This window comes from Myxine glutinosa, chromosome 1 (genome assembly GCF_964187855.1).
Source record: "Myxine glutinosa chromosome 1, kmMyxGlut1.1, whole genome shotgun sequence".
Lineage (NCBI taxonomy): Eukaryota > Metazoa > Chordata > Myxini > Myxiniformes > Myxinidae > Myxine > Myxine glutinosa.
Window position 1 is genome coordinate 168,042,945 of NC_136261.1, and position 20,923 is coordinate 168,063,867.

General features: G+C 34.8%; 2 protein-coding genes across 2 annotated transcripts in view; one reads left to right on the forward strand and one right to left on the reverse strand.

The window, feature by feature from the left end:
- The window catches only part of LOC137416307 (phospholipid-transporting ATPase ABCA1-like), a 203,631-nt gene that overhangs the window by 27,998 nt on the left and 154,710 nt on the right, over positions 1-20,923 (reverse strand). Inside the window, exons 33-34 of the mRNA XM_078771422.1 lie at positions 5,210-5,357; positions 179-302 (exon numbers count right to left, since the gene is read on the reverse strand). Coding sequence (XP_078627548.1) covers positions 179-302; positions 5,210-5,357 — 272 coding nt within the window. The remainder of the gene's footprint in view (positions 1-178; positions 303-5,209; positions 5,358-20,923) is intronic.
- On the forward strand, positions 6,507-8,039 carry LOC144889819 (uncharacterized). The gene is made up of 2 exons (XM_078771024.1): positions 6,507-6,765; positions 6,942-8,039. Exons 1-2 carry the CDS (start codon positions 6,649-6,651, stop codon positions 8,037-8,039), a joined length of 1,215 nt encoding a protein of 404 aa, XP_078627150.1. The 5' UTR covers positions 6,507-6,648.

The following is a 20,923-nucleotide window of genomic DNA, read 5'->3' on the forward strand; positions in this document are numbered from 1 at the left end:
CAGCACAATGTTGTTATATACAGATTTATCAGACTATACAGACTATACAGATTATCCCAACAAACTTGAACATAGATGTTGCATGTGCATCAGTGGCAATGCCTTTAAATTCAGATTAGAATAACTGCCTTTGGTGGCATCATGTTTACAAACAGAGAGGAGGCAAAAAGACACTGACCAAACATGGCCGCTCGGTCAGCTGTTTTCTGATTCGCCGCAAGGTCAATTAGGCCACGGCCGAGGCAGAAATGTGGGAAAACCAGTAGATATTTTTTCAGGAAGTCGTTCACAGCCTTCAGATTCTGTCAAACAGATTAGTGGGCCAATTTAAAGTCGGAAATAAGTTTCCTTCAAACGCCGTAATATAATTAGTACCGGTATATGATGTGAGAGAGGACATTGGGTAGCTGATAACTACTTAGTCTACATAATTGCTAAATGTGACACAAAATACATTGGTGCAAGTAGCATTACAAAAGCCTCTGTTATTTTCACTGGTCCAAATGAATCTGAAATGATATTCCAGGGATCTTATACCATGACACAAGTGGGAGGTTTGAGCTGTTTCCCCAGCTCACATTTCAATTCCATCATCATGATGTGAATAAATGGTACTTTTGGCTGCTCTTCAAATACCGAGTGTGGAATTTCAATCAAAATTAGTGATTGAAGTCCACACTCAAAATGGAAAAATGTATCAAGCCATCTCTAATATCTTTAAAGAAGTCATCATCGGCTCTTGGTGTCACTTAGGTCCACACTATATATTTAGTTCTGACAAATTAATGTAGGAAGTGATTCATGGAGCTAGCATACATAATCCCTAGATGTAGTGATGAAAAGCAAATTAATGCTCTCCCATTGATATTTGTGGCACATCCACTGATACCATTGCCCCCAAATTATATAAAACTGTCACCCCACAACCCCTATTGCTCTTAAAGCATGTTTCCAATTTCCACTATATTTCTCCTCCCTCACTGATTGTATCCACTTCCTGTGTTTCATCTACCCTACTTCTTGTGGTTCCCCCCACCCCTTAACCAGCCAATCTTCATCACTCCCCAACCTCACCAACCCCCCCCCCCCCACCCCCCGAAGGATACCTTTGAAAGTTTACAATATACAAATTATCCGTGCAAGCAACCATTAGTACTTGCAGCCTAGCTTTGACAATACACCATAGTACATTTCCATGTTGGGCCTCCTAATGGACTTGTATACTTCTCACCACCCTCCCTCCCACTCCCTGAGCCCCCATCTCCCATCCTCTTGCCTGCGTCCGTGTAGTCATGCCTCCCTGCTTTCTTCACCTCCTGCTCCCTTGCCTGTATGCACCCCACACCTCTTTGCCCACATATCCTGCTGCTTCTCCTTCTTTCTCCTTCTCTTCTCCACAACGATTATTATCTTTCTCCTTGTGTTCCCCTTGCCATGATGCCTCTTCTTCTGGATCCTCCCCCCTTCCATCCCTTACTCAATCTTCCCCAACTCAATTAAAGTCTACTTCCCACCTCTGTCTGTCTGTCTCTCTCACACACTTTCGTCCATATAGTCATCAAATATCTATTGCATCTACTCCCATCATGATTATCTCTCGCTTCGGTCAGCTCATTCTATAATTTCCAGATAAAGTGTTAATGAAACCTTGCTCATCAGTGATGCTGTCATCCCTCTTCCTGGATGTACTCTTCGTGGCTTTGACCACAATGCTTCATGTACTGGAAGTGTTGCTGTCCTTCTTGTGTGATGCAACCTCCGTCACAGTCATTGTACCTCCCTAATTTTCCCCACTCCAAAGTCGCCCCTAATCCTTCCTCAAACAGCATGGAGTATATCTGGCTGCACAGTCCTCTTAATAACAATCTGCATCTTGCTCTTAGTAACAATAAATTGTGTGCATTTGTTGCACTCCGTGACTGACTTACACTGTGAATGATTGTTGCACTTACACTGTGATCGACCATCTAGGGGTAAATTGCCATTTTTGATGTCCTCTTAACTGACGTGAATCATTTCTTATCTCCACACCTAAACTCATTGTTCATACTCTGTCATTTTTAACTGTCACCATGATGAATGGATGAATTATAGGAATAGCTACAGATATGGAATGGCTGTGACCTTCAAACATTGTGGATTGACCTGTTTTGGTGTTCCCATCTGAGAACCATCATTCAGAATCCTGGGATACAGAGTTGAAATCCCATCCATTGTCCACTAACTTCCTTGTTATTCCTGTGTATGTAAAGGTATGTCCTGCAATGTCCTTGTCCTCCATGCAATCCATGTGCAAGATTCTCCATTAGCCTTAAACACTAAAAATAAAAATAGCCAAATCCTTTGGCAAAGCTGCAAGACTGTTAGCTTTTCCATCTCAATCTGGCCAAATGATTCTCTCTCACTGCTGGGTGGAACAAAGACAAACTGCTGGTAATTAAGCCTCCCCATAGGATAGGGGAAGGCTTATTGCTGTTGCAGGGTTTGTTTGTACAATTAGTGCTCCAAAGTTTTAATGGTACCACAGAGTTTCGAACCCACAATTTAGAAGAAAAAAAAAATCCTTTTTCTTTTTTCTTCCTGCACTCACAATTTCTGAGCTGTATCTTGGAGCCGGCTGGAACTTTTGGAATGAAATTTTGCATCAATAAAGTACGCAATGTATGTGAAAGAAAGTATGCGATGTCTACAGGATTTTTTGACCTTGACCTAATTTAAGGTCATGACCTAATTAGAGATATATTAACATGTTTCACAACAACTCGACTACGATCTATCCAATGAGAATGAAATTACCCTACTTAGATAGCATATAGCAGTGTGCATTCACGATTAATTTACGTCATGTCCCTCCAGGTAAAGGTCAAGGTCTTACACTCCTAGGAATACTAAACCACCATTTAGGTTTTTCTCCCTTTTTCTGCCAATGTCCAAGCTGTATCTCAGATCCGGCTGGGACATTTGGAATTAAAATTTGCATCAATAATGGGAATAAAATGAATGCATGGTTGACTTGTTTTTGAGATTGACCAAATGTTTAAGGTCATAACCCAATTATAAAAATTTTAACATTTTCCACCAAAATTACACGAAGGTCTGTCCAATCCAAACAAAATTCCCCTCTCTAGATATCCTGGAGCAAGTCGCATTTATGCTTAATTTGCATCACACCCCTCTGGGTTAGAGGTCAAAGTCAAATGGTGGTCTGAAAAAAAAAAAAATTTCATCACTCAATTTTGACAATTCTCAATCTCAAAGTCCGCATCCAAGATGTGCTTGCATCATAATAGTGGAACTGCATCGAAGTTGTGCACCTGATATTTGATTCGTGTCCTTGATATACTTTTTTTAGGATTCTGACCTAAAAAAACACCTTTTTGATCATAACTTGAATAATGTACCTCCAATTTTCATGATGTTGAGTTTTATAGATATATTGTAGATGGTGACACATTTTCTTGATTTATACTCTATCCCTAAATGTTGAAGGCCAAGGTCATATGGCGGTCCAAACAAAATATGCCATTATTGGATCGTGGGCCAAGGGTACGGTTATCTTGCTCCCCTGGGATTATCAGATCATATATTTTCATGCTGTTTCTTTCTTCAACCATTATCTGAGAGATGTAAAGGTCATGCCAAGTATGAGACAGTTCAACAAGACAGACAAAATGAGCCTGCACCCTTAAAGGCAGTCGAGTTCAAGGCCTTGATTGTGAATCGTATCTCTTGGCAGAAAGCAGAAGCTCGTTTCTCTCTCAAAACAGGCAGGGTGCTGGACGCCTGGTCCAATACTGCCTCGAATCTCGTCTCCCACCTCATTCACCTGTAGTGCTTTGTCTATCCACAGCTCATCCCAACAATCACTCTTCACGTGCAATACATACGTTAATATTCTAGGATTACTGCTTACCTTTTCTCTTGTTTGTGTAACAGAATCCCTGAGCTGCTGCAGTCATGTTCTTTCCTCCATTCCTTCAAGAGTGAGACCCACCACCATCTCAGCTATTCCCCATCCTCAATTTCCACTCATGACTGATATTTTTCTGACTTTACCTCATCTCACTGCCTTTCCCCAACCAGCTGAAGCTTTCTGAACACTTTTATTGAGCCTGTTTGCTTCTCCTGTCTGTTTGGTTCCCTACTGCCAATTTAACCATTGCCTAATCATTCTATGTCTACCATTTTCCTCTGCCCCATTGTCAGTGGTTTGAACTTCCATCCTCTATTATCCAGTGTTCTTTAAATAAAATATACTGTTCTGAGATGCTTTAATACACCAGGTTTAGGTTATAATTGTGGAGTATGTGGCTCTAAAATGTGGAATTCTTCCAAAGTTTATTAATCACTACTTAGAGATAGAGCACCCGCTTTGAGTCTGGGAGGTCATCGGCTCGACGCCGACCCCGACTGAATCATTCCAAAAACTTTTAAAATTATACATGCTGCTTCCTTGGTCGACACTTAGCATTGAAAAAGGATACAGCATGTACAAACAACCATAGGTTAGCAACCAGTGTACAGGCTTGATGGACCACATTACCTTCGAAGGGGAATTGATGTTTTTACTTGGTTTATTTAACTTTGTTAAAATTATAAAACTACTTGTTGGTAATATCAGCATGACTAAATGGTGGAATACAGAGCTAATTCCAAATTTTGACATTGTATGAATACTGTCTGAGAAAGTTGTCACATTAAATTATATTTCTGATTTTACAAGCAATTAGCAGACCTTACCATCGCATAATCCAAATACTCATATCTTTTTCGAACATGTTTCTCCTAAATCATGATCCATTTAAAAACCTTAAATGTTCGTGGGCCAGGTTTCTCCTAAATATGATAACTAGATTGGGTGTTTTAGTCATACAAGACAACAAGGAATAAGAACAAGGAAATTTGATGCAAGAGGAGGCTGTTCGGCCTACCAGGCCTGCACTATACCAACACCAGATTAAATAAATCCGTCAAAGCTAACGACTTCATTTATTTGGGAGGGGTATGGGGGAAGATTGGGGCTGAGAAAAGTGTGGCAGATTCAGGGACATCATCAGGGTGTTAAAAAAATGAAAAAAACTTAGTTTATTTTCAATGACATTTCAAGCTCTTGATGAAATTATAATGAAATTGGTACACCAAGACATTCTTGTCATTATGGTACAATTACTAATTTCACACACAATGTGAAGGCATAATGATAACCTACGGAATTGTTTGGGATGAGTTCCAAAATAAACGTTGCAAGGCTGCCATTGATACCAACAAAGAGGTTGGCTGAGGTCAGTGACACGTAGGCCGTGCTGGGCACTGAGAAGAAGAACGAAGCAGGATACATGAGGGGTGTGATAGACCATCTAGGGGTAGTTGGGAACACAAAGAAAATAAATGTGAGGATGGATCAGCTGAGTGATAAAGCTGCATTTTTATAAACGTCTCTTTTGTGATCATGTTAGGTATTGAGCCCTACAAAGGCTAATCAAGAAGCACATTGGTGCATTCTTCTCAACATATTTACCAATTCCATTAATTTATTTAGGAAATTCAGGAAAACTAAACTCGATTTCTAAAATTGAGTTACAGGATTTGATGATTACACTAAAATAATGAATTGTATTTATGGGACATGGGTATTTCAGTAATTTATATGTGAGTAGTGTAATAATGTTGCTTCTGGGACACCTCCGTTTAACATGGGAAATCCCTATCTAATGTCATTTACCCCCTTGTCTTTTTCAAAAATCATAAACACCTCTATTTCTCCCACCCTCATCTTTATGAACCTTTTGTCTGTAGTACCTATCCTTAATGTTGTTCATTAGACCACTCAAACACTACAAATATTTGTTTTCTCTTATAGACCTATCATCCTTCTTCTACATATCATCTGGCAGATTAATCTTTGACCCACTCAAACATTGACCCATTCACTTCCATATTAATTATTTCCCTCCCTCATTGCCCCTAAACACCTATATTTCTCTCACCCTGTTCTTTACGAACCTTCTAACCTTTTGACATGTTATCCTTATTCATTAGACCACTTAAACACCTGTGATCCTTCTGACCTCATGGACCTTTTAACCTTTTACTCTTAATATCATCTGGTGAATATAACCCACTCAAACAACGACCCTACAAATATTTGTTTATGCGTGGGAAATAATTTAATTCTCCTACAACTCTCTTCACCATCTAATATATTAACAAAAAATATGTTTGAGTTTGGTTCTTTATTAAGATATTTTAACTGAGCTAAGATAAAATGGTAAACCTCCCTCAATGTTCTTGTTTGAGCGCCTCCAGTGCCACATACCATTTTTTGGTAAGCTCCGCCCACTTTTTGGTAAACCACGCCCATTTTTTACTAAGCCCCGCCCACTTTTTGTTAAGCCACGCCCACTTTTTACTAAGCCCCACCCGCTTTTGCTAAGCTCCTCCCACTTTTGCTAAGTCCCACCCACTTTATAAACTCTTCAGCATTGTATCATTTCCAGGTAATACATTACATCATTTTCAGGGAATTTCCATCACATCATTTCCAGTTAAGACACGCCCAGGGAATTTCCACAGGAAGACACACCCAGTCCTTATAAAAGGCACCGACCACACAGGCTTTTTCAAACACGCTTTCTGCTTCACTTGAGAATGGACTACTATGCCGAAATGGAATGGGATAACTTTGCTATTCCATGGAGTCCTACTACCTGTGTAGAACTCAACCTTCAGATTGATGAACTGGACTCGAACCTCTTATCAATGGAGGTAAGTTTGTTTATTTATTTATTTATTTATTTAATTTTTTTTTTTTTTTTTTTTTTTTTTTTTTAAGATGAGACTCGTGTAAGAGTTAACAAAGTTTATTTTAATATTCATAGAGCTTGATTTATACAAATAAAAAATATTGTATTAAATTAATACATTGTTATTTTCTTTCACAGGAAATTGTATCTGAGATACGAAATGAAAATTCTGCTTTTAACACAACTTGGGATGAAGTTATTTTTTTGTTTGAAGACATTTTGAACAACCAAGACCCCCAGAACGAGTTCTACCTTGATGACCCAGCCAAAGAGTTATACCTTGGAGATCCACAAAATCCTGAAAAAGAGTTTTACCATGATGATACTTGTTGTGAGTTATCAAAACAAAACCCACTGAACAAGTTCTACCTTGATGAGCCAGAATACAAGTCATACATTGGAGACCCACAAATTTCTGAAAATTGGGAAAGGAGAGTTCTCCCTGATGGTCCGCAGTTATACTATGTGAGACACATCATAGAAACCCTAAAAAATTGGGCAAGGAGAGTTCTCCCTGATGGTCCGCAGTTATACTATGTGAGACACATCATAGAAACCCTAAAAAATTGGGCAAGGAGAGTTCTCCCTGATGGTCCGCAGTTATACTATGTGAGACACATCATAGAAACCCTAAAAAATTGGGCAAGGAGAGTTCTCCCTGATGGTCCGCAGTTATACTATGTGAGACACATCATAGAAACCCTAAAAAATTGTGAAATGGGAATTCTCCCTGATGGTCCGCAGTTATACTATGTGAGACACATCATAGAAACCCTAAAAAATTGGGAAAGGGAAGTTTTCCCTGATGGTCCGCAGTTATACTATGTGAGACTTATCACGGAAACCCCCAATATTTCTGAAAATTGTGGTTTTACCTTGGGGACTTGGAAAGATGGTTATATTTTTGGAGACTCGGAATGGGGGTTTTGTTTTGATGACTCGGAATGTGATACCTATCTTGGAGGCTCAACAGGAATGTGGTTATACCTTGGGAACTTGGAAAGTTGGTTTTATTTTGGAGACTCTACCTGTGGGGTTCCTCTTGGAGACTCTTTGGATTCTAAAGCAATGAACAATGTTCTTTATTTAATGACGCTTGATTTAAGCAATATCAAGAAAGTTCGAGGAAGAAAATGCTGGAAAATTCTTTCTTCCCATTTCTACTTCTTCAAACTTAAAAGCCTTGAAAGACAGAATTGGAGGAAGAGGAAAAAAAAAAAAGAAATACGTATTTAAAAAAGAAGAAAAGAAAGATTATGTTAGGGTTTGGGTGGGATTTTGAATGTGAGGGTTAGGGATGGGGTTGGGTTAGGGTTGGGATTTTGAATGTGAGGGTTAGGGTTGGGGTTGGGTTAGGGATGGGGTTGGGTTAGGGATGGGGTTGGGTTAGGGATGGGTTGGGTTAGGGTTGGGATTTTGAATGTGAGGGTTAGGGTTGGGGTTGGGTTAGGGATGGGATTGGGTTAGGGTTGGGATTTTGAATGTGAGGGTTAGGGATGGGTTGGGTTAGGGATGGGGTTGGGTTAGGGATGGGGTTGGGTTAGGGTTGGGGTTGGGTTAGGGATGGGGTTGGGTTAGGGATGGGGTTGGGTTAGGGATGGGGTTGGGTTAGGGATGGGGTTGGGTTAGGGATGGGGTTGGGTTAGGGATGGGTTGGGTTAGGGATGGGTTTGGGTTAGGGATGGGGTTGGGTTAGGGCTTGGGTTGGGTTAGGGTTTGTATATTATTATGACTCACTCGCACATACACACACACACACACAAAAGTTAAGCCCCAACTAAAAAGTTGTGGGATTCTGTGTTTGGGGTTCACAGATTTAAAAACGTATCCCCATTATACACACACAAAAGTTAAGCCCCAACTAAAAAGTTGTGGGATTCTGTGTTTGGGGTTCACAGATTTAAAAACGTATCCCCATTACATTTTATTTATTTATTTATTATTTTCAAGGGTATTATCTGCTTACTTGTGTTTTTTGTAATTCTTGTGAGTAAAATGAACCCAAGATTTCTTCTCCATTTAAATCATATAATTTGTAGGTCCAAGGGACTGTATCCATTACATCAATGATTTTAAATAATTCACGAGTCCATTTTTGTGTATAACCTTTCTCAAAATGACTTTTCCATTTGTATATTCTTACAATATCACCAACTTTAAACTTGGGCTTTCTCAAATTAATCTCCTTTTCATATTCTAATTTTGTAAATGTTTCTGATGGTTTTGATTGTGTTGATGAATGAACTGTATTATTGTAATTATCTACAATATCCTGAATTAAATACACCCATTTTTGAGAACCGAGTTGTGTGAATTTTTTATATAATTTCTCTTTTAAAGTACGATTAAAACGCTCAATAACAACTGCCTTTCCTTCATTAAAGGTGCTGTATAATTTAATACCCTTCCCCTTAAGAAATTTCATGAATATTTTGTTATAGAACTCTGTTCCCTCATCAGTCCATAACTTCTTTGGTTTCCTTTTATCCCGATCAAATATTAGCTTAAAGGCTAACATTAAAGTATCACCCCTTTTATTTTTTAAAGGGACAACCCAGGCAAATCTACTCCTCAAATCAATAACGGTTAAAGCATACCTGTATCCCCTGTCATTATTCAATTCAATTAAATCAGCGGACCATATGTGGTCAGTGTATTTAGAATAAACCTTCCTTCTTTTAAACTTTGTGATTATAGGTTTGTGTAATTCTTCAGCCAAAAGCTCCTCAGTCTTGATGGCATCATTAGAGCCTAATAGTTTTTTGAGGAATAACCAAGACCAAGTTTCAATTTAGCATTTATCAAATTTCTCACAATAAACCTATCAACTTTCTCTCTCAACGTTGGATTTTGTATCAAAGACAAATTATACAACATTTCGCTGTCGGCTTTATGTTTTTCAGTCAACGTAGTGGTTTTCCCATAAGCAATATCATGCTTCATACACACTTCGTCAACCCTATTTGTAGGTTTAGACCAAGGTTTAGGATTGTCAGCCTCATCTAATCTTTTATCCAAGTTTGTTCCTGGACCACAGAAAGAATACCCTGGAAGGTGTAATTCCCCTGGAATTCCAGTTGTTGTAAATTTACTTCCTGACAGAAACTTTTGTATGTCTCCTCCTCTTTTAGGAGAGATGAATTGGCACTTTTTAGAGCCACATACTTGACATATTCCTTTTTGATAAACTCTATTATTTTTAGCTTTAACATAAGAGATATTTTTAGATTTAGTTTTCTTTTTACATTTGAGACAATAACTCATATTTATTTATCAGAAAAATTCCGACAGAGTATCAAAACCTTTTTGGTTTTCAACATATACATTTCAATCTTTATTTTTAAAACATAAAGAATCCTAAGGAATGCCTTCACTCTCTCCTCCATTTATTTACAAATAAAAACTAACTAAAGTCAATGACACCAACATCATCAATCACATAATCTTTTCCTTCTTCTTCTTCTTCTTCTTCACCACTTTCTCGTTTAAATCTCCTCCCTGAAATTGAAGACATTGACGTTGTTATTTTTGAAACCATTATCTTCATAAGAGTTGTTAATTCTTTAATTTCCTCTTCGGTGCGTTGAGATTGATTTATTTGCTGTAATACACTCAATCTTTTACGAATCTCACTGATTTCCATCTTTTTATATTTTTCCTCCCTCTCTCTTTGCTCCCTTTCCTCCCTCTCCTCCTTCTCCTTTTTCTCCCTCTCCTCCTTCTTCTTTTTCTCTCTTTCCTCCTTCTCCCTTTTCTCTCCTTCCTCCTTCTCCTTTTTCTCCCTCTCCTCCTCCTTTTTCTCCCTCTCCTCCTTCTCCTCCCTCTCCCTTTCCTCCTTCTCCTTTTTCTCTCTTTCCTCCTTCTCTTCTTCAATTCCTTCCTTAGCCCTTACAACCCTTGAGCTTGAGTCCCAAATAATATTATACATATACTCATCTGGATTTTGAGATATTCTTGTATCTATAATTATTTTTCTCATAATAGGATACCAATAAGATTTGTTGACGATTTCTAAAAGAGTTTTATATTTCATAACTTTGAGAAGTTCATTTTTATTTAATACTTTAAACAAGTCTCTATTTGTGGGTTTAACAATATCAGTATAAGGCCAGTTTTTAATGACAAAATTTCCATGTGTATGTTCCAATTCGTACGGTATGTAAAACCGAGCACCCTTTTCTTGTAGGTATCCTTGAATACAAAAATTATAATTCTCTTGTAGTCTTCTTCCTGCCATTTATGTATCAGAAATATATGTGAAATTAATATTATGACAGGTAATACCACCCCATCTTCCCACTACCAAATCGGTTTGTATTCCTCGGCTTTCTATCCTTATCTCATTACCTTCCTTCTTTGTCATGCGAACCATCGCTATACTATCATATATTTTTATTTTCTTAAAATCACGTATTTGTTGTTTACTAATTGTACTTCCACATAAATCCTTATCTTCACCAAGTGGATAATATTCTTCTTTACGAGACTGATTTAAATCATGTAGGTCTTCTAAGTTTATTGAAAAAGACCAATTATACCCTAAATCAGGCATTTCATACCCCCATTTATTAATTCGCATATTAACTAAATGTCCTTCTTTATAAAATTCAATTGTAAGCAGGTAGTTAAATTCAATGAGGAAAGGTGTATGGTCAGTATAACCAGGTGTTGTGGTTGTAAATTTTACTTGTTTCACAAAACGTGCTGTTTTATTTAACAAGTGTGATAAATCACTGAATCTAATTAAGTCATTCGCATCTGTAGGGTTTGGATAATTGATTAATTTATAAGTATTCTTCATATTAATATTTTTACTTATACTATATTTTTGTCGTTCAGCCTGTGCCTTTGTATAATAATTTGATAAATCAATATCCTGGGAGGATTTTCCAAAGATAGAACCATCTTTTCCAACATAAGTCATTTATATTAGATTAAAAATGATATTATAAAATTTTTCATTATTGTTGAGTTGAAATAATACATATAAACATAATTGACCACAACATTTAGAATTAATTTCTTGAACTTGAAATGTTTGATAAACACCATTCTGTAAGAATTGTATTACTTCAACAGGTGGTGGCATACCATAACTATCAAAATAATATTTATCCTGACTATTATGAATACAAACCCAATGAGAACCATTCTGTGTGTCTAAATTCATAATAATATTCTTTGTATTCTTATTTATATGTATTAATTCATCTCTCATACAGATTACCACATTATCAATTTTTAGTGTTTTACAATACTTGGCTAGTTCTATATTTGACGTTGTATTCTTTCCAAATTGTTTAAACCATTTATCCATTTATTTATGAGAAAGATACAATCCATTACCCCGTTTAGTTAGTTTAACACCCGCTTGAGCGATAGAGGAAAGCATATCACCAACCAACAATCTAGCTTTATCAGGCAGTGGGTGAGCAAAATCTACAATTACACCACTTCCACTAATTTGTTTCTCCAACTCCTTGTTATGTCTTTCCAATTCTTTTTGAGCTTTTAGTTGTGCCTTCCTTTCGTTAGCAGTTTTTACCGCTGCTGAAATACCACCAGTCAATGCTCCCGCCGCACTTAAACCAGCAAATAAAGGAATTAGAAACGGGAGAAATCCTCCTCTTGACTCGTCTATTGAATATTTCTTTAACATAGGTTTCGTCATTTTAATTTTAAGTGATCCAACATCATTTAGTGTTTTTACTTGTGTGTGTGTGAGTAAAACATCAATTCTTACAGCTCCTTTTCTTTGAATTGTATTAACATTAATAATACAAGGCTTTTGATTTTGAATACAAGATGTTAATTTATTAAGATTGATTTGATTAACATATACCCCTACCATTTATTTATGAGAAAAAACCTATGTGATATTAATCATAACACCATTATCTGTATTAATCTGTAATTCTGTTTCCTCCAAAAGCAAACAATAAGCATCAACTTCTTCATTCTCCCCTCTTTCAATGTATAGAGAAGTATCCACTCGATTAGACTTTATAGTTTCCTTTTGAGAACTCAGGTCAATTGCGTAGATTGTATATAAACCTTTAAATGCAACCATATCCAAAATAGGATCATTATTACCATTACTTTCACACACTTTTTGGTAGGACTTGTAGGCTTCCGCATAATCATTTTTTTCCCAATCAATTTCCAATCTATCTCGCGGATAAAATGTGCCATCAAGAGAAACCCGAAGTTGTTTCACCTTAGCATTATCACTCAGCGCATTATTCTTATTAGTACCCTCCTCTCCATCTGGTTTTTTAAAAATGAGCCATAGGTATCGTGGCTTTCCTTCAAGAACACCCAAATTCCAAGTGTAGGTAGTGTGTTCCAGTTTAACGTGTTGACATCTTCTTTTAAGGTATGATACATTTAGCGGTTTCTTTGAGTTAAGTCTTCTATTTAACATCTCCTCCGTTTTAAGATTAGGAGTATATTCATTGATATACCAACACAAATCATTAATAACAAATTTATTATTGTCGCCAAAAGCATTTTCAGCCCCAAAAAGCAATCTATTTACATTATCATTCCTTTGTAGTTGAAATCTAATTTTAAGACCATACAAAACTTTATCATAATCACAAAATCCAAATATACCTTTAAGAGGTACTGCTACGGTAAAACTATTCTCAGCTTTTGCGTCATCATTATACATTGACTTCCTTTGACTATAACCAGGGTCTGTGTTTGTTCCCGTTGACATATCAGGAATAAAGCCTTCAACAGCTCCCTTACCCATTCTATCACCAAACGAATATAGTGTAAATTTCATCATTTCAGATGTAGCAGAGACATAATCAACCGCTTCAACCTCTTGTGTTCCAATATACAGGCGAACACTGTCAAACATTTTCCAGAAGAAATCATTTACGAGTGTAGCATTAGTATTATTCGCAGCCTTAGTGAATTTAAATTTACACAGCAAGAAACTATCAGCTATATTCAAGTAAGTTTGTTGATTATTTATTTCAAAACTTTTTGTTCCGTTTGAATTCCAGTCGGTTCCTGTAATAGCATTTACCTTAAAATAGTCTTCCTTTTTAGTAGAGTTTGAAATGATAATCGTATCATCCAAATCATAGATACTATCAATCGCTTCCATACTTGTATTTATATAGTATTAAAATTGTTGAAACCCTGACCCAAGTATTTTAATGATTTTTTGTCGTTCTTGTGAAGATAGTTGAGTTTTACCTTTTTTAATTTCTTTGATTGCTTGTAATTTATGGGACTCCTTTTGAGCAACTTTTATACTCTTTACAACACCTGCTACATTTCCCATGAGAGAAGCAGTTGAACCAATTAGGTCTTTATGTTTAAGAATGGTTGAACCAATACCCATTAGAGTATCAATTATCCCATCTCCTTTATTTCGAAATTGATGACCCACACCCCGTTGTCTCTTAGGTTTATAGTATCCTTTACCCACATACCTTGTATAGTCTGGTGAAAGGAACATGCCCTCCCCTGTAATTATTTTATATTTTCCCAACTCGTGTTTTCTTACAATAACCATTATTTATTTATTGAAAAACTTCACGTAGGTGAATTCTGATGGATATAATTTCATCATTAAAGGATATCATACGATTATCTTGGTCGGTTATCCTAAAATTTACTCTGTATATGGTTTTTCCTGACACAGGTAAATAGACAAGATTTTTTGGTTCCATATTAAATTTATAACCAATCGGGGTTGAGTATGCACTGAATGAAAATATTGTATTTGTTCTTATTCCATCGTTATAAGCACCATCAATCAAATCACAATGAATTAATACTGAATTTATACCGGAGGATATTTGGATAACATTATCACTGTAAAACGTCCCGTTATTTTCAATCTTTTTTGAAGAGAAACCCAATAGCTCTCTGAACGAATTTTCAATCGTGAAATCAACTTTATAATTATTTTTCAGTTTAATAGTTGATTTTGAAGTGTGTTTTTGAATATCTATTACAATATTTTTTGGTTCATCACCTTTTTCTTTCATAAGGCGAGAGACTTCTGAAGATATTTGAGAAATCTCGTAAGCTCCAGGTGAAACGGTTATAGTTTTATATCCACTTCCTGGATTATAACTAAACTTGTTGTTTTTCTCTGTGATATTAAAAAGGGTATTGTAAGTTTCCATTGACAACAAAGATGCCTCATATGAGGTAAGGGGGTCAAGTTGTAGTGGGTAAGGGAATGAAGCTGTGTAATCGCTCGTTGTGAAATTAAAACTAAGAATTGTGCTTCTCATCTTATTTAATATCTAATAAAATATCTTTGCATTGACATTTATTAATTATTTTCATGTTCATCAACTGATCTAAAATGGCTGAGGATTCATTAAAACAATTGTTGTTTCCAGCCTTCTTACTACCTAACAACAATAATAGCCTATTAACTAATTGTGATGGGTCATTTGGAAGAAAACTAACACCCGAACCAAGCTTACTTAAAGCATCAATAATATGTTTCTCCTTCTCATTCTTCTTACTTTTACCAGCAACAGAAACTCCATAATCAAGTGCATTTAGCAACTCAATATATACCCTATCTTCCTCTCTTTCCATATCAAGTGGTTCCTCAAAATATTTTGAACCGCTGAATCCGGGGTTTGTTAGAAGAAACATTAATCTTGGAGTTAATTTAACATTTGGTTGAGTAGAACTCAAGAACATCAATTCATCATTAAATATCAATACCTTTTCTTCCACAAGATGAAACACTGCTGGTTCTTCTGTTGGAATGAGACCTGCTCTGGTTTTTGAACCCGCCGAATATTCATTGTTTTGAAGAGCTTCCACAACATAATTAGGGGGTTGATTTACCTCCTCAAGTTTCCGAAATAATCCCTCGTCATCATATTCTAATTCACCAAGTTCTTGTTTTGTTATCTGACTAAAATCTTTGAGCATTTGAAGTTTTTTCGGAGTAAATTCTACCGTGGGAACTGTAGGTGAGTGTTGAGTTTTCAAAAGTGGTTTAAAGAATTTCTCTTGTTTTCTTTCAAAGGCTTCTTCACCAGTTAGTTTCTGTCTCCGTTTCTTCTTTATCTCTTCCTGTTGTTTAACAACTTTTGAAACTAATTGTTGATGTTCCTTAAACTTTCTTTCTCTTTCTTCAGTATTCATTTTCTGTATTTATTTATTGAAAAATATCATTTAGTATCTCATCTTGTTTCACAACAATATATTTATATTTTCCAATCGTGTGTTTCATATAATTTTCAAATTCTTTTTTACTACATAACGTAGAGCAATTATCTCTCCAAAAATTATTTACATCTATTGAATTTAACTTAAATAAAATAAAAGTATTGGCATTGTTTCTTATTGAGCGTCGAGGGAGTTGAAAATATGATTGACTAAGATATATACAATTACAAGAAGAATGTCTCCCTCTTGTATAGTAGCTATCCATTACTGTTTGGTTTCTCTCATTAACACAATCATCAAAGATGACGAGGTTCTTTTTTGATTTATCTAAATCTTGAGGTGAAGGTATATCATCCGTATTATCACTGAGAATACAAGTTATGGGTTTCGATTTTGATTTCTGTGTATCACAAAATAATTGTATTATATCTTCAATATTATAATCATTCAGTTTGTTTTGAAGTTTAAATAAACCGATAATGTCTTCCTTTTTAAGACCTGCATTAAAACCCTGTGAGAGTAGTTGATACTCGGGTTGAAAACTTGACTTTGTAAAAATTATTAAATTATCATAATCTAAAAAATTAGGACCAAGGAGCATCTTTAAAAGTAAACAGGTTTTCCCACATCCGCTTGAACCAACTATTAGACATCTCAATGAATTTGGAATGTTTTTATGGTTATTAAATTTTATCTTATTTTCCCAAACGGGTAAAAAATCATTCATTTATATATTTGGAAAACAAGTCATCCAACTTTTTTTGAGCTATTTTAGAAACTCTATATTTTATCCTGAGTTCTGGTTTAATTTCAAAATAATTCATTATTTTATTTATGTAGTATCTTGTATTAACATTTCCATTAAAATTATTTTGAATAATAAATATCATTAAACCCTTATACATTTCCTCAATACAAAGAGTCTCTTTCCTTGTAAGAAATGGTGTATTATCACCATAATGCTTAACATTCATCTCTCTTATTAATCTTGTAAAGTAATTCATTTTTGGTTCTAATTTAAAAGAGTTATATGTTTTTTTATATTTCTTATTATCATTAATTAGAATATAATCACAGAATAAACATTGTTTATATGAATCCTCATCATTAAGCCCCACTCTATCACAAGCCGGACAATTCTCTAATTTATCATATGGAGAGTCTGGAAATTCTAAATATCCTTCAGAACTTATCATATTTATGTGGTAAATTTTTACTTAAACTAAACGCAAGTTTATTCATTAATAAATACAATGTTTCAAAGCACAAAAGACAAATTTCAATCAATCTCTACTTCGGTGGAAGATATAGAAAAATATGTCAAAGATGTTAAATTGAACAAAGATAAATATGGAAATTTTTGGGTAAAACCAGTTATGGAAAATAACATGAGCCCCTCTATTTCATTTAAAGGAAGAGCTCTAACTATACCTGGAAAGACATCCATTAAAGTAAATCTAACAAAAGTTTCTCCTCTACTCCTGGCAATTTATTCAAAGCTTGAAAAAGTGATTGACCACGATACTTTGAAAAAGAATGATAAGACCATTAATAATTCTAGAGGAGACATTTGTATTTTCTTTAATAATCCAAAGGGTGTAGATCTAAGTAAAATGAATGATGTTAATATTTCTGGTGAAATGTCATTTCGTTCTATGATAGTTAGAGATTATTTAAAGATAACTTTTGATATAAAAATTGTAGAGATTGAATCTGTTAATGAAAGAAAGTATATAGATATTGATGGGAATATTTTTCTTGCTAATTAAATATGAGTCAATACAGCAGTGAAGATTTTACTATTTCATTGAACTCGGACGATAGTGATGATAGTATTTCATTGAACTTGGATGATGGTGATGATAGTATTTCATTGAACACAGATGATAGTTATGATACTAATAGTTTGTGCTCAAATGATAGTTATGAGAGTAGCTTTATTGATGACTCTGAGTATGATTCTGAGTATTCATGTGATAGTTATGACTTAGATGATTCTGAGTGAAAAGGTGTTTTAGTTTAAGCACAGTGATATATATAAAACGGAGCTGTAAAGCTCAAAAGTGTTTTATTTTAAGCACAGTGATATATATAAAACACCACGTTTTCTCACGCTATAAATATGGTTTATTGTGATACTTGCGAGAAGGAAGTAAAATATTATAAACAACATATTCTCACCGCAAAACATACATACAACATTTTAAACAAACTTTCCCCTCTTCCACCTGAAACAAAACACTGTTCTACATGTAATAAAAATATCCTCAAGAAAGGCTTCAAAATACATCTTAAAACAAATCTACATTTATCAAATTTTATCACAACTAAAAACTCTGATGGAGCATTCAAAGGACATATTAAAATAAGAGTCTTTAACTTCAAACCTCCTGAACCAGAGTCTATAGTTGATGCTGTAGAAATAGTTAAACCTGCTGTTCAAACGTTGATTGAAAAAACACTAAAGGAAATGAAACCACTTAAATTTTATATGGGAGTAAAATTAGAAATGACAAAGGATGAAGGAGTTATAGATGCACCATACATGAGAACTGAGCCACACTTTATATCTTCATATCAAGATTTTAAAACATCAGGAGTCTATGATGAACTTATTAAACAAGAGCAAGATGTGGATAATTCAATCGTAGGAAGTGGATTCAATATAGGAAAAATTATTTACATAGACATTCATATTCTTAAATCAGATCCTCTAAAAGCTTCTTCTTACATTGATTTACCCAGTGTTATCAAAAATAGAAAAGCAGTTATCAATATCAAAAATAAAGACAATAAATGTTTTCTCTGGTCTATTTTAGCACACTTACATCCTCCACATTTTCATGATGAAAGAGTATCTCATTATAAAAAATATGAGAATACATTAAATACGAAAGATCTAAAGTTTCCGATGACTTTAAATGATATTCCTAAATTTGAAAAGATGAATAATTTATCAGTTAATGTTTATGGTCTAACAGAAACAAACAACATTCAGGTTTTAAAGCTTTCTGACAATTGTAAACAAACTCATATTAATCTTCTATATTTTAATTCAGACGAAAATTCACATTATACATACATCAAAGATATTGCTAAATTAATAAAACCACAAGTCTGTAAGAGAACAAATAAAATATATATTTGTTTGCGTTGTCTTAACTTCTTCAATTCACAAGAAAGATTAGATAAACATTCAAATTATTGTGGCGAACATAAATCAACGGTAATCAATATGCCTAAAGAAGGCTCAAAGATCACATTCAAAGATGAAAATAAAAAGATCAAACATCCATTTGTTATATATGCTGATTTTGAAAGTATTTTAGAAAAAATTGATACTGCTTCTCAAGATCCAAAAGAATCATACACAAATAAATATCAAAAACATACTCCTTGTGGTTTTTGTTATTATATCAAATCATCTGTTGGTGATAAATATAACAAGTTAGAGATGTATAGAGGCTCAAATACCCCAGAGGAGTTTGTGAAACGACTAGAAAAAGACTGTGTTCGATTAACCAAGATAATGAGAGAAACCAATAAACCAATGTCCTTAACAAGTAAAGAAAAAAGGGAATTTATAAAAAACAATGTCTGTCATATTTGTGAGGAGAAAATTGGTAAAGGTCTAAAGGTTAGAGACCATTGTCATCTCACTGGTAAATATAGAGGTCCGGCTCATCAAAGTTGTAATATTAATTATCAACTCCCCTCTTTCATTCCTGTCTTTCTTCATAACAACGCTCATTATGATACACATCTATTTATCAAGGAACTCTCAAAGACTTCTGGAAGTATCTCAGCAATTCCAAACACGGATCAGAAATACATTTCATTCACAAAAACAATTCACACATCTCCTATTACTCATATCAGATTTCTTGATACATTTAAATTCATGGCAAGTCCATTGGTTAACTTGGTTCAAAATCTAAAAGAGTTTCCATGTCTTTCAGAGTATTTTTTAGATAAAGATTTTCTAACACAAAAGGGAATTTACCCCTATGACTATATGGACTCATTTGAGAGATTCAATGAAACACAACTTCCTTCAAAAGAAAATTTCTATAACAAATTAAATAATAGTCATATATCTGATAAAGATTATGTACACGCACAAAATGTTTGGGAAAAATATAACATCAAGAATCTTGGCGAGTATCACGATTTGTATCTCAAAACTGATGTGCTTTTATTGGCCGATGTATTTGAAGCCTTTAGATCTGTTTGTCGCACTGGATATGGATTGGATCCTGCTCACTACTACACAGCACCTGGATTGGCCTGGAGTGCGATGTTGAAAATGACAAAACAAGATTTGGATTTGATAACCGATGTTGATATGCTTTTGATGATTGAAAAGGCAAAAAGAGGTGGAATTTCACAAGTCTGCTCGAGTAGATACGCAAAAGCAAATAACAAATATCTTCCAAATTATGATCCAACGAAAGAGAGTTCTTACTTGATGTACTATGACGCGAACAACCTGTATGGCTGGGCAATGTCTCAGGCTCTTCCTTATGGAAAACTTAGATGGGTAAAGGAAAAAGACTACAAAAACGTTTTACAAGATGTATGTATCTCTACACAAAAAGAATTGGATGAAGAAAAAGTTGGTTATTATTTTGAAATTGATTTAAAATATCCAGAGGAACTCCATAACCTACACAAAGATCTCCCATTTGCTTGTGAGAAAGAAAGTCCAAAGAAAGAATGGTTGAGTGATTATCAACGATCGTTTGATATAGGTGAATCAACAGAAAAATTACTTACTACATTATATAACAAGAAAAATTATGTTCTACACCAAAGAAATTTGCGACAATATTTATCAAAAGGTCTAAGAGTAGAGAAGATCCATAGGGTTCTAAAGTTCAATCAAAGTCATTGGTTAAAGGGGTACATTGATTTTAATACACAAAGAAGAACAGAGTCAAAAACAGATTTTGAGA

Excerpts from the sequence above, each read along its gene's own strand:
- LOC144889819 (XM_078771024.1), top strand. The coding sequence starts at position 6,649 with ATGGACTACTATGCCGAAATGGAATGGGATAACTTTGCTATTCCATGG. Across the intron at positions 6,766-6,941 it reads CGAACCTCTTATCAATGGAG|GAAATTGTATCTGAGATACG; the intron begins GTAAGTTTGTTT and ends TTTCTTTCACAG.